The following is a 13,590-nucleotide window of genomic DNA, read 5'->3' as shown; positions in this document are numbered from 1 at the left end:
TCTTTAACACATTGGTGATTCCCAACGTGGCTCTAAAGTCTCAAACTCTCTAAAATGGTGTTCATGATGATGATGATGATGATGATGATGAGAGTTTATGAGATGGTACTTATTTTGGTAACGGACTAAAAAAAATAAGACATTGGGAGATGTGCTTCTAAAGGATTTCACTAATTCACTTACTTACTTATCTTTTACATTTTTAGCATTTGTTACCTTAGTCTTTAATATTGGACATTTAGATCATACAAGGATGATGTAATATTTTGGTCTCATAAACCCTTCGTAGATGTAAATAAACATATCGTTTCATTTGACTTCATCTCTCTCTCTCTCTCTCTCTCTCTCTCTCTCACACACACACACACACACACACACACACACACACACACACACACACACACACACACACACACACACAGGGACACGCCTCCTACAAACTCCAATCAGGCTACAAGTCCTTGACACATTTGGAAGGGTGGGGGAAGGGGTAGACGAAAAAAGGGTGTTACTTTGAAATAAGAGACACACAGTCAATGTGTGAAAGCAAGAAACTGCCATATGGAAAGAGGCTAGGTTCAGCCTACCTGAGACGATGAGTTATATACTCTAAAACATACAATTCTCAAGGTTTTTAATGACCAAATATATAGGTGCGACAAGTTGAAACCTCCTCATTTGATATTTTCCCTTAGAATGTGGGAAGAAGAGAAGGTCAAAGAATGCTCCAACAACATGCAAAATAAGAAGAGATTGTTGGTTACTTGGACACTAAATACCCCAAATATTAAAAAAAGTATACTCAAGGGTTTAAAAAAAGATTTCCCTCCATTTTGGGTAAAGAAGAAAGAAGGTGGAGGGATTAGTCTCATGATGCCAAGAGAATAATCCAAATCATTTGAACGTTCATGATAAGAAGAGAGGGGGGGGGGGGGGGGGGGGGGGGGATTTAGTCCCATGATGCCAATAGAATATTCCAAATCAATTGAACGTTCGTGACATGTCCAAAGGAGCTAGTTTGGTTGGTTGAATCTTTGTTCTTCCATGACTCGGGTCATGGGTTCAAAGGTGACCAAGCGACCTTGTACGTTCATAAGAACGTTCGTATCGATTCGCACGAGATGTGTGCGATGTGCTACAAAAAAAAAAGAGCGTGTATGCGATGTGCTACAAAGAAAGAAGAGCGTGTATGTGTGAGTACATTAAGACAGAGATACTTGTAAAAATGCATAATTAGCTGGAATTAAGGAGTAGGAATTCAGGAAGCTCTACAACTACACTTTGAGCCTGCAGAATCTACATGTTGTGTGCAAGTCTATGTGCATAATTAGCTGGAATTAAGTCGTAGCCAAATGGGAAGCCTGTACTATATACATTTTGAGCCTGCACAATCGTGGGTCCAAAGAAAATGGCCTCCTTCCCGTCCGTGTGTCTGTGGGCCGCGGGAACTCTGAATTCGTCCTTCCCTGTCCTCGTCTCCTCCATCCTGTTTTCAACAGCTCCACCATAGCTTATCAGAGAACTTGTCTTTGCAGGTCACGCAACCTACGCTCTCGTGTGGTCACAATGTCAGCCCGCCCTCCTCCTCTACCCTCTCTCCCAGAGATCTGCTTCACGTTCCGCGCACAATAATGCAGAGAACCTCCGTCTCTGCACAGATCGTCTCAAAATCCTCGTTCGCTCTGCTGAAGGGCATGCTCTTGGACGAGGGCGTTTCTGTGAAGAAGGCTTTTGACTCCGCAAACGCAAGTCAATTGTTATGCTCTGTAGTTCTTAAAGCTAGGCATGTTTAACAAGCTCATTCGCAAGCCGAAGGGTAGTAAGGCATCGTCGAGGCCAGGGGAAGATGAAACCTCTGCTGCAGCAGGAGCGATGGCTATGGCTACAGAGGGCCGGCTTACCTCAAACATTACGCCCCTGTCTACATGCAACCGCTGCGGTATAGACCATTGGGCAAAAGACTGCCCATCTAAGCAAGAAAATGCAAACCATGTTCTGCCCCCAACCAATGGGCTTGAGATCCTTCCTGCTCTTCGCGATGTCCCAAGCTCAGAGAGACCTTTCCTTTTTAGAAAAAAGCTGGCGCTTTGCTCTATTGTGCATGATTTCAGTGATCCATTCAGAACACCCAAAGAAAAGGAGATCAAAAGGCAGACTCTTCTAGAGCTCGTGGAATATGTGGCAACAGTGGGTACAGCTAAGCTCAATGAAGTGTTGTTGGAGGACACATTTAAGATGGTAACTGCTAACATATTCAGATCATTGCCGGTTCCATCACATGATCCTGCTCCTGGTGGTGATGTCTTTGATGCTGAAGAAGAAGAGCCTATTCTTGATCCCGCATGGCCTCACCTTCAGCTTGTCTATGAGTTTCTTCTGCGTTACCTTGTTCACCAAGAAACTGATCCAAGAGTAGCCAAACGGTATGTTGATCACTCTTTTGTTCTTCGCTTGCTTGAAATTTTTGATTCTGATGATCCCAGGGAGAGGGATTACCTTAAGACTATCCTCCACCGTATCTACGGGAAGTTCATGGTTCTCCGACCCTTCATACGCAAGGCCATCAGCAACATATTCTACCGCTTCATTTTTGAAACGGAGAAGCATAATGGTGTTGGAGAAATGCTGGAAATTTTGGGAAGCATAATCAATGGGTTTGCACTTCCTTTGAAAGAAGAGCATAAGCTGTTCCTGGTTCGCGCACTGATTCCTCTGCATAAACCCAAGTGTCTTGGAATGTATCAGCAGCAGCTTATATATTGTGTGATACAGTTTGTTGAAAAAGATTTCAAGCTGGCAGATACTGTTATTAGGGGGCTTCTCAAATATTGGCCCTTAACAAACAGCCATAAAGAGGTGATTATGCTTAATGAGCTGGAAGAAGTTTTAGAGATTACTCAACCAGCAGAGTTTCAACGATGCATGGTACCACTCTTCCGGCAAATTAGTAGAAGTCTCAACAGTTCTCATTTTCAGGTTAGTATATTTGCCAGCAGCTTAAACATCCATTATTATACTTCTGGTTCCTAGAATTTTTACATTCAGAAGCACGTCGAGTTTTTGTGGATGATGATGTTGGTATGCTTGTGCATTCCGAACTGATTTTAGACCAAATGAAAACTCTGGCCTTAAGACTAAACACTATTTTGCATCTGAAAAGCTGATACGAGGTTAGGCATGTCTGTGCTTCATCCTTCAGGACCCTCATGCAATAAGACTTCAGTTTTGTTTTGGTTTTAAATGGGTCTCCTGCAGCTGTCTCATTGATGACTTGGGATTCTCTAGTTGGTTATGTTGTACGACAAGGAAGTCGGGCTCTTTGGCATTTGTTTTTGCAGATGCATCTTGTTGCAGTCCTCTTCATCTGGTTTTTAGCTCTGAAACTGAAGTGGTTTTTATCTTGTGAGGTCCAAGTGACAAAAAGAGATCAGTGACAGTAAATTTAGTTCGTGTGCCAACCAGCATAGGCTAAGTGTATGGCAAGTAGGGGTAGAAGTTTTGTCGTCAATAAGCTGGACTATCGGTTTGTGCTTTGCTTTCTCTAGTTGTATACTATCTTCTCACGATGGCATTTCAGTCTATTACTCTTTTTTTTTGTCACCTTAACTTCTGTGTATTAGCTTCTCATTATGTGTCGCAGCCTCTCACTATTTTACAGCCTCGGATACATATGCGGTGTTTCCTGTAAAAAGGTTGGACTTGGTGATAGAAATTTATTATCATTCAGAACATAAATGTGCAGGGACCTGCTTACACAGATGAGTGCATGATAGGCCAAGTAAGACAATCGTATATAGTTCATGCAGGCATATCAGGTGGAAATTGGGTTTCAACAATGAGATAAGGTAGATATCGACCTGTGTACATAATGCTAGAACAAGGCAAGCGAAGAGGCTCTAGTTTACCTTTGTGCCCTTTGAAGTCTTTGTGAAGGAAGGGGCAGCATGAGATGATTTGCTGTGCCTGAGCAGATCAGCATTGCTGGAAGCTGTGGGCAGTTTGTCACTGATGATGAGAGCTGTCTGCCTTTGCATCACTCAATATGTCGTGTTCGTTTCTGTCGCGAAAGCAACAATCTTGATGAGATTTGTCTGCTTTTGCCCATGGACAGGCAGCTCTTCTTTAGGTTAGCGACATTGTGAATTCGATCACCAACCCCAGATGCTTTTTTCAAATAACGGCTCTTACAGTCGAGCAAAGCTGATGCCAAGCATAGGACCTGAATATGAGAAGACAGTCTGGCTTTCACGTGAGGATAAGGTGTTGGGTCCCACGGTTCGTGTTTACGATCTGAGCATTGCAGCTTGTCTTAAGGATACTCATGGATAAGGAGAAAAACAAAATGTCATGGGCACTTTTGCTCTGTATGCCATGTGGAAAGAGTGCCTACCTTGAGGGCCAAACTATGTCTATAGAGCATAGCTTAGGGAATATTGTACTGTTAATTTTGTGAGCCAGTTCATAGGAGCTGCATGTTCGAGCATCCACTAAATTTGGTTTTGTCAGTTGGCAACGGTCTTTGGATGAATGCTTGTGTCACGTGGCACACAAAGCTAACGTACTTGTTGACGATGCTAGATGCCCACCAAAGTGTAAAAACACATGGCATGCCGTGCAACTTTGGTTAGCACTTCTAAACCTGCCTCTAGCTGTAAGGAAGTGAGGTTTGGAGCTGGTGGACAATGCTCAAGCGTTTCCCACTCTGCACTAAGCATCTAAAGTGGGATTGAGTTCTGCAACTTCTACCTGCTGTGACACGTGAGTAAGAAGTCAAGAGCATGGCAGGGTGAGTATGAAATATGCATGTACACTTACACGCAGTATACAGGAAATTGCTTAAAATGCAAAACTACAGAGGCATTGTGACCATTATGTAAACCTACTACGTATGGGAACAGCAGAAAAATAAATAGTTAAGTGTGCCTGTTCATGTGGGCGCATCATATTCAATGTACATGCAATCTGAAAGACCAAAAAATAGGGTTCTTCTCCACTGTATCAATGAAGGGGTGGCTCCTTTCCAATTCAACTCTTTATGGACCAAATCTCAAAGAAAAACAATTCAGTACTTGCAGATAAGATATATGTACAGTAAATTGTAAGTATTTGATGCAATGGATCGGGAAAAGGAGTTTGCTTGCCCAGATTTTCTTTGATTGAGCTTAACATTAGACTAAGTTTGGTGAAGGAGTTTGTAGTCTTCTGTAATGGAAACTGGGAGCTAGGGACGTCACATGGAATGGGGGCTGGAACAAGAAATAGGAACAAGGAATGGGAACCCAGAAATGGCCATTCCTTGTGGGTTCAGTATCATAAGATATAGGCAAGAAAACAATCAAAGCATGGAGTGCCTCTTCCTAAGGGCAATTTCTCCTACATTTATATTGTAAGGATTTTCTCCAATTTTGGAGAGATGATGAGAGTGCAAGAAAACCTCAATTGATAGCTTATTTAGAACAAAGTTAACTTGACAAAAGATGGTGCATTGGAGGTACTGATGTTTCTGTAAAGCTTTATCTCTCAAGACTATGCCACACTTTTGAAATATGCCACATTGTGATAGTTGCTTTAGATTCCTGATCCGAGGTGATGTTCATGGTGCTGTGTGCCAAGTATATGATGGGACTCGTGGCAAGCTTTTAAGTAAACAGTCATTTGTTTTTCTTCATCTTTAATTAGCTGGTGGTGGTGCTTGACTCTTGCATGTATTAGTACATCTAGAGATTTCAAAATAGTGGCAGGCGTCTCTGAAGTAAAAAGAAAAGGGGAAATGCTAAAGGTGTATGTGGTGTGCCACAAGAAAATCAACCTGGTATCGAATCTATGCTGCCAGTGTGTGGTTTGTGGTGGACCTGTCCTTTGTACACCCTAAACCTTTCAACAAGACTGGTAGTTATACCTTGTGCTAAGGATTGCCTAACTCGTATTGGCTGTGTGAAGTTTGACAGAAAATAAACCTATTAACAAGACTGGTGTTTATTAAGGCATGCCTGACTTATATTGGCTGTGTAGTCAGACAACAAATAAACCTATCAACAAGACTGGTGTTTATTGTGTGTGCTCGGCAGTGCCTAACTTGCATTTCTCTGTCTGTAGTCAGACCTTAAGTGTACCCTATTTGGCGCATTAATCTCAAAAAAACTGCTTGTTGGCTTCCTTTTTTAACCAAGGCTCAGTGAAGAAGTGAGTTAGGTGTACATTTGAATGTTTTATTACCATTTTTTTAATTAGTGGATTTACCTCTGCATGTGAAGCATTAAAGTTTCCTTTGATACATTTGTTTTTAGAGTACGTAGGTTGAAGGACCCTCTAAGCATTTAATATGCCATTTGACTTTCTCTTGTTTTAGAATGCCTACGCGAGTCCTCGCCTTATTTTTAATTTATTTGCAACTTATGGGAACTTAGTCCTGTTTTATGAGGTCGCGTGCAGGTTGCCGAGCGAGCTTTGATGTTGTGGAATAGTGATCATATCGTGAGCTTGATTGCTCAGAATCGGAATGTGATATTGCCTATTATCTTCAGTGCTCTCGAGAAGAATTCCATGAGTCATTGGAACCAAGTTGTACATGGCTTAACACAAAATGTGAGAAAGATGTTTCAGGATTTGGATACGGACCTTTTTAATGAATGCTTGAAAACGTATCAAGATAAGGAATCTAAGGCAAAAGCTCTAGAAGAGCAGAGGGACGCGATGTGGAAACGTCTCGAAGCTGCTGCGGCAGCAAATACGTCAGCGGCTGGATTGATAATGGTCACATAACTCCTTATCTTGTCTCTCTGCTTCTTTGCAGTTCAGCAAGACAACTAGATTACATGCTGGCACTTAAAACAAAGAGCACAAGGGCTACTTCCTAGAGTTTCTGTATATGTTGTCTTTCTCAGAGACTAGCATTTTAGAAGAACGGTGCGTGGCTTCATGTAAAATTTTCTCTGGTCATGCAAGTCGGTTGGTGAAAATGTATGTCAACTTTGTGGGTCATGCACTGCTTATCTTTACAAGCTCTCTCTAGATTCCTGGCTGAAGAAAGCTATGCCGTCTGTGGGTCAATAAAGGTGTAAATTTTTTTTGTAAGGCTTCCTTGTTTGATCGAAATCCTGATTTATGCTCTCTCATTGCGGGGGTGCATAAATCAGCGTTTTTCCAATTGAAAGCTCTGGAACTTGCAAGAGCCACAACGATATCGATCACTCTTATGGCCTAGTAAATTTGAAATACTTGTTGATAGCTTGCACACCATTTGATGAGCGACATTTGTTTGTTGCCACGATAATAACTTGTACTGATAAACTGTTGTCTCAAGAATTCTCCAATACTGCAGACCCTCAGTGAAAGGGGTTGCAAGCGTTGGTTCCCAACGCTTGCAAGGAAGAGCTACAATTATTTAGCAGCAATTGCATGAAGAGTCTCTTGTTTTATTCTTATTTCATTGATCTACAATGAGGGGACTCTTCTCTGTTGGTTGGACAGTCCAATTAAGCCTCCCATTTTAAGTTGAGTATCATTTTGTGAAGCACGGGGAGGAATTTTATTTCAAGGAAAGAGCTTCAGATGCCGAGAGTTGTGGACAAAGATCTCTCAACTATATTGTAGCTGTTAAAATGTGTATAGATGATCATGCTATGTTTATTTTCTTCACAGTATAGCAGGTAATTGATGAAACTCGATCTGAGGCTGAGAGACGAGTGTGTCTAGCCTTCTCAGCTGTGTCCGTATGAAGTGTCAAGATGTCCTTCTAATCCTCACAAAGATCCCAATCAAATTTTAGAACCTTGGCTTATGTGTAGGTTCCCTCTGTTGGATAAGACCTCTCTTTTGCAAAATCGTCCTTGCACATGGACCTGCACCTACTTCTGAAAATTGTGAGGTGATGGCATACAAAAAAGGTATTGACCAAAACTTGCAGTAACATTTCGGTGGTCCTCGTTTCACACACATCGGATTCTGTGTGACCCATGTTGCTTAGGTTAGAACGTGGGCTAGCAGTATTTCCAGCTACTAGACTATCATCATTACTGGGTGCAGCTACTTGCTCTATCCAAGGTGAAAGGTAGTTGGGCTACATCTCCAGTGATATCATCATCTCTGACTTCAGAAAACAAACTTGGTTGGCATAATTGGGGAGAACAGGGTTCAAATTGTAACAGAAGGGAAGAGCCATTACTTGAATGTCCATAGCATTAAGAGTAATAAAAGTTAGCCACAGAAATCCATAGCTGCAATGACTTCTTGGGAGTATGCATGCTGAGTCAAGTTCAATTGCGTGCGATATTTGACAGCTCAAGTGTAGATGTGCAGATGATACAATGTCACCTGGGGTATTGAAGTATTGCACTGTGCATTGTCATAGATGAGACATTGGACAAGTCAAAATACGATCTCTGTATATAGCAAAGCAAAGTGCTGGCTCTCCTCACAAAGCCTCTTCCAATGGATAAGCTCGACGTTTCAAGTTCACCATTGATTATGCTCCTAAAATTTGCAAACATTGGTGCTCCCCTTAAAGACAGACACGCATCATTTAGGTGGCTTTTGTGGACATTGTTGCTGCAGACATTACAATTGCCTCTCAAGATTTCTATATGTCAGGAAAAAGCTATGGCTTTCTTGCTCAAAGAAGCCTTTGTAAAAATTCTCCCCGAATGTCACCATGAAATGACTTGACAAGGAAATGAGACAAGCTTACAATCTCATCCTTTGAAATGGGTATTTTGGTGATCTCAATAAAAAAGCCTTTAATTCCTTTCATTTAAAAAAAATTTGTGATTTTCAGTCTGATGAGGACCTGTGAATGCATCTAATCATGTAATGATAATTGTGGCCATTTTTGAGAGATTGATGCAAGACAAATAAGGTAGTCTTAAGGTGAGCAGGTAGAGGGAAAGTTGGGCAATTGGGCCATGTATGGCACCTTGAGTACCTTTTCAAGTTTCTTTCATGTCCATCTCCTCCTCACTAGGCAATGTGCGGGGTAAATTCTTCTCTCTTAACAAGCTATCAAATAGGGTAGAGGAGCCAGTAAGTGGCCGGGCCCTAAAACAGAGTCAGCCTACCCCCCAATAAAAAAAACGCTTGTGCTCCACTAGTCATACGACAAGCATGGTGTAGTGCGCAATTGAGTCTGACGTGCGCAGCTCCGATTGGTAGGTATGAGGGTTCGAAACCTGCACGCGTTTGTCTCTGTTTTGGGTCACCTTCATCCTCACTTTTTGGCACATCATTTTGTTACACGGCGACGTGAAGTTCTCCTGTGTCGTTTGCAAAGAAATTTCGTCTGCATATTCAGCTCATTTCCAGCTTCCGTTTCCACCAAATAGCGCTCAAAATCTCACACCATAGCGACAGATTAAAGGCTCAGAAGGTCATCTTCTCTATATTGACTCTTCTACCCTGAGGCCACTTTATGAACCTTGTGTCTCTCCATGTAGGTTGATACTTCATGGTATTGCTAGCTTCCCAACCCTCTACACATGCATGTCGAGGATTGCTATTAATGCTACGTGACCTCCAGAGTTCTAGAGAGAGTTGCTAAAACTAGTGTGCATGACAATTTTACTAAATATTTTTTCACTTTTCTAGCCTCTTGGATCAACCCCCCATTTTTAGGACTTTTGAGAGTGGTAGAGATAGACTTCCTACATTATTGTGGTAGAGGACTTATACATTATGGCCCCCTTATTGTAAGCCCTAGGACATTTGCATGCAGGTCTTGTTATGCTCTAGGAAAAGAGAGCCACAAATTTGGGATCATTATTTCAAAACATACCCGATTACAAAAATTAGGGGTCAAAGACTTCTATCTAACCCATGCTTCCTCATTACAAGGCCTTTGAGCTGCACATTGCTGTTTTGAGGTGATTTTTAGGGATATATATATATATATATATATATATATATATATATATATATATTTGTCCCAAAGTAATTTGACTGAATTAAAGTTTTTCTTAATGGTTTTTGAATGTTCCTAAACCCTCTTGGTCAAATATTGATTTTCCAAGCTGCTATCGTAGACAAGTAGCGGAGGACAATATGCATCAAACCCTCTCACACATCATGTTGTATCTCTCGACAGCATAGATATGGGCATTGGCATTTTTGTTAATATTGTGCTTGTTTTAGGCTTGATAAGTACAATATATTTTTCTCTCTCTAGCCTAGAAAGAAAATGGTTTGTTAATATTGTGGCTTGTTTTAGGCTTGATACATACATTTCTCTCTCCCTAGCCTATAAAGAAAATGGTCTTTAAATAATACATTGATCACATACACATGCTCTTTAAGACTATAGGATGATTGAAAAACCTCTAGATGTATTTAGAGTCTAGCATGACCATTCTCAATACATTTACAACTGTGATTTAGGCATTACAAATTGTTTTCTCTCTCTGGCCTAGAGAAAGAGAGAACCAAGCTTTAAGCCTCAATTTTATTTAACTGCCTTAGTATATTTTAGGATGCTAAAAATTTATATTTTAATAAAAAACTTCATTTCTTGACTAGAATGCAATTTTGGTGAGATTACCTTGCCCTTCCATCACGGTCATCGTGGACTATACGTTATCTTGAGGTAAACTAGAAACTTGGTGGTCATGGATCCTCATTTAAGAAGGAACACCATACCAAACGAAGTGGGTATCATACTCTAGGCTTAAGACACTGAATTTGCAACAAGGAGTATGTCTGGTTTTTTGTGGGGGGATATTTTTGTATGCTTCTATGGCTTCCGACAGAGGTAGATACAACCAAGAACATTTTTGTCTCTCGAGAGAAGATCCCACCCTAGGAAGAAGTGTTTGTAGGAGATCTTTGTGTGTGTAATTTTGCACCTAATGACAACACCCTCTTTTTGTTTGAGTGAAAGTATCAGAAGTCATTCTTACATAGTATCTTGTAGGAAACTTTGATGTCTAGTGGTACCATATGATAGTTACACCTCTTGCTCCTATACTTTGCCTAATATTAAGCGCGCTATTGGGTGGCCACAGACTCATGCTTATTTCCACTTGGGAGGCCCTCGTGAGCGTGCTAATTTTATTAGGCTTATTTTTCGCACTTTGGGTGGCTTGGAAGAGCTTGGTTAGTGGAGGGTTATCACCATGATGGGGTTTGCTAGCAAAGGCAGCTCCTCGGCAGAGGAGCCTGATCCTAAAGCAGGGCCACAGCTGACCATGGACTGTCATAAAATCTAATATCTAACCAAACTATATGATTTTCTCATATTAAATTGATCATTTAATGTGGGAGAATAAACGAGAACAAGGGTTAGAATATAGGCACGCGCTTATGGATCTGTCTCAACACGCAGCCAAGGTTAAAGGGGTCCAAATGAGAGATGTCTGTTAAAGAGCAATGATACCTATTGGAGCTTAAAGACCTTAGGATTATCTTCATTAAAGACCTCCAAAAGTTAGTGTTAAAAAGTCCTTTGACCCTAAGCAAGCTAGGTGACCTTGAGGTGAGAACCCTACCCAAGCATGAGGTGCTTGTCCGCTTGCTAACTAAAGTTCTTAAAGTGTTTGTGGGAACCTTGCCCAAGCTTGAGGTGCTTCTCATGCTTAAATGACAAAGGTTCTTGAAGTGTTCAATTCAAACATAAACTTTCAAGAGGCATAAACGGTTTCCATGCTTAATTGACTAGGTGCTTGAAGTGTTCAATTCAAACATGATATCTTAAGAAGCATAAAAGATACATTTCCAAATGATCCTCCACATGTGGATTCATGATGTCCTTGAATCCTATTGGATAGGTTTTAAAGTGGTCCAATGAGAATTTAGATGCATAAAAATAAATAATTAAGTTATTTCTCTCAAAGAGGAAAAGGAGGACACATGTCCAAAAGAAATAATTAAATAATACAAGAGAGAGAGAGAGAGAGAGAGAGAGAGAGAGAGAGAGAGAGAGAGAGCTATACTCTCCCACACACACACACAAGAGCTCCATCTCCTTCTCCAAGCTTATTGAGAAGTGGAGAGCCTACACCAACACTCTTATGAAATGCAAATCCAACCAAGAGCCATGATTTAATGCTTAAGCTTGCCATCTTCTTCATCTTCATTACTATGCTATCATGCTATGCTAAGCAAGAAGAGTGATGATAAGTGAGGAACTATTTCTTTCTCCTATGGATGATTCTTCTTCCTCTTCCCTACCCTCATTCCCTGCTAGCTCTCTCCACCTTCGAAGGTGTTTGGGGCCTTGGGACTGAGACTTGGGATAGTTAATGATTTTTGCAAAGTTTATGTCATGCTTGAGATGCATGAAGCTTTTCATTTTCATTGCATCACCTAGGTCACAAGGAACACAAAGATTGTAGTGTATCAAGTCTCTCTTGATGGGAGAATCTATGATACAAACATCTTTTGGAGGGGGGAACGGCTCCAAGTAAATCTGGTCCTTAACTATTGTCATGTTCTCTAATACTCTCTCTCTTGCAAAACTATTGTTCATGACAAGTTAATTAAGTACTATGTTTATGTTGCTACCATCAATTAAGTTCACCCTCTACGTTCTCAAAGTAATCTCACAAAAATGCTCACTCTAATTTTCTTAATTTCGCTATCCTGAAAGTTTATAGGCCATTTCCATTACATTGGTATTAGAGCATTTGGTTTCTCTTTTCTTGCTTAAGAAGAGAGGTCCTTAATTAGTCTATTAATGGTTGATTTTGTTAATTATATTAGGGTAAGTGGGACTGAGATCTATTATCAATTTTGTCGAGTCCACTATGTGGGATTTGGTGCACACCTTGGGAGCTTTGGTCTTAACAATGGGGTCTTTTTAGACTTGCCTGCGGCTTTACCGTTATTGAGCCATAAGAAGTCTGAAAGGAGCTATCCCTCGGCAATTCTACTATGTTAGACCCACCCCACTACTCTCTATAATTAACCAATTTGAGCAGTGGTGTAGATAATTAAGTGCTTATTTTCAAAGGCTAAGAGGAGTAGCAACTAAGGTTTTGAATTGCCAAAGAATACACTAAGTAAACACATAAGTATAATTAGCATGACTGACAATAACCAAGAGAGTAGAATGAACATTGATAACTTTGATTTTGCACATGAAGGTGCTAATGATGATGCCCCCATTTTTATCAATTATCTTGTTACTAGGTTGCATTAAGCTATGGGAAATTCTAATTTGCAAGCCGAAGTCGTTGGGGTATAAAGCCCAATGTGGTTGCCCAGTAAGTCGGCGGGCCGCCAGGTATGTACACATATTCTTTTGTTAAAACCTAATAAGAACTCACTATGCTCTACACATTACAGTAGAGCGAGTTCACCATATCCTCGTACTCTTCTTCTCGCACTCTCTCTCGCGTCGCACTTCCGCTCGTACTCCTTCAACTGGTATCAGAGCTCAGATCGAGGCTCGGGGCAGCATTGCAGGAGGCTAGAGTCACCAGCTCAAATTGGAGTGAAATTCGACAGGCGAAGACACGGCCCCAAATCCTGTGGGAGCGCCCGAAAGACTTGGTGTTCTCAGAATTTCATTCTGAGGTCATCTCGGCCACCGTTCGGCTTCGACAAAGGTCTGCGCAGGCCATTTTCGACTACGTGGTCTCGGCGGGTGCAGATCCGACTCTGCAA

At 41.1% G+C, this 13,590-nt stretch overlaps 1 protein-coding gene across 1 annotated transcript; it reads left to right on the top strand.

Annotated features, from left to right (window-relative positions):
* Positions 1 to 1,345: 1,345 nt before the first annotated feature.
* Positions 1,346 to 7,424, top strand: LOC147461357 (serine/threonine protein phosphatase 2A 57 kDa regulatory subunit B' beta isoform-like). Its single transcript, XM_086508920.1, has 2 exons — positions 1,346 to 2,976; positions 6,433 to 7,424. The coding sequence occupies exons 1-2, from the start codon at positions 1,786 to 1,788 to the stop codon at positions 6,760 to 6,762; spliced, it is 1,521 nt and encodes a 506-aa protein (XP_086365046.1). The 5' UTR covers positions 1,346 to 1,785; the 3' UTR covers positions 6,763 to 7,424.
* Positions 7,425 to 13,590: the final 6,166 nt, after the last annotated feature.

Source organism: Adiantum capillus-veneris, chromosome 3, assembly GCF_014529385.1.
Source record: "Adiantum capillus-veneris isolate H3 chromosome 3, ASM1452938v2, whole genome shotgun sequence".
Lineage (NCBI taxonomy): Eukaryota > Viridiplantae > Streptophyta > Polypodiopsida > Polypodiales > Pteridaceae > Adiantum > Adiantum capillus-veneris.
The sequence above is the reverse complement of the archived record's forward strand: the minus strand, read 5'-3'. Positions and strand labels throughout refer to the sequence as shown.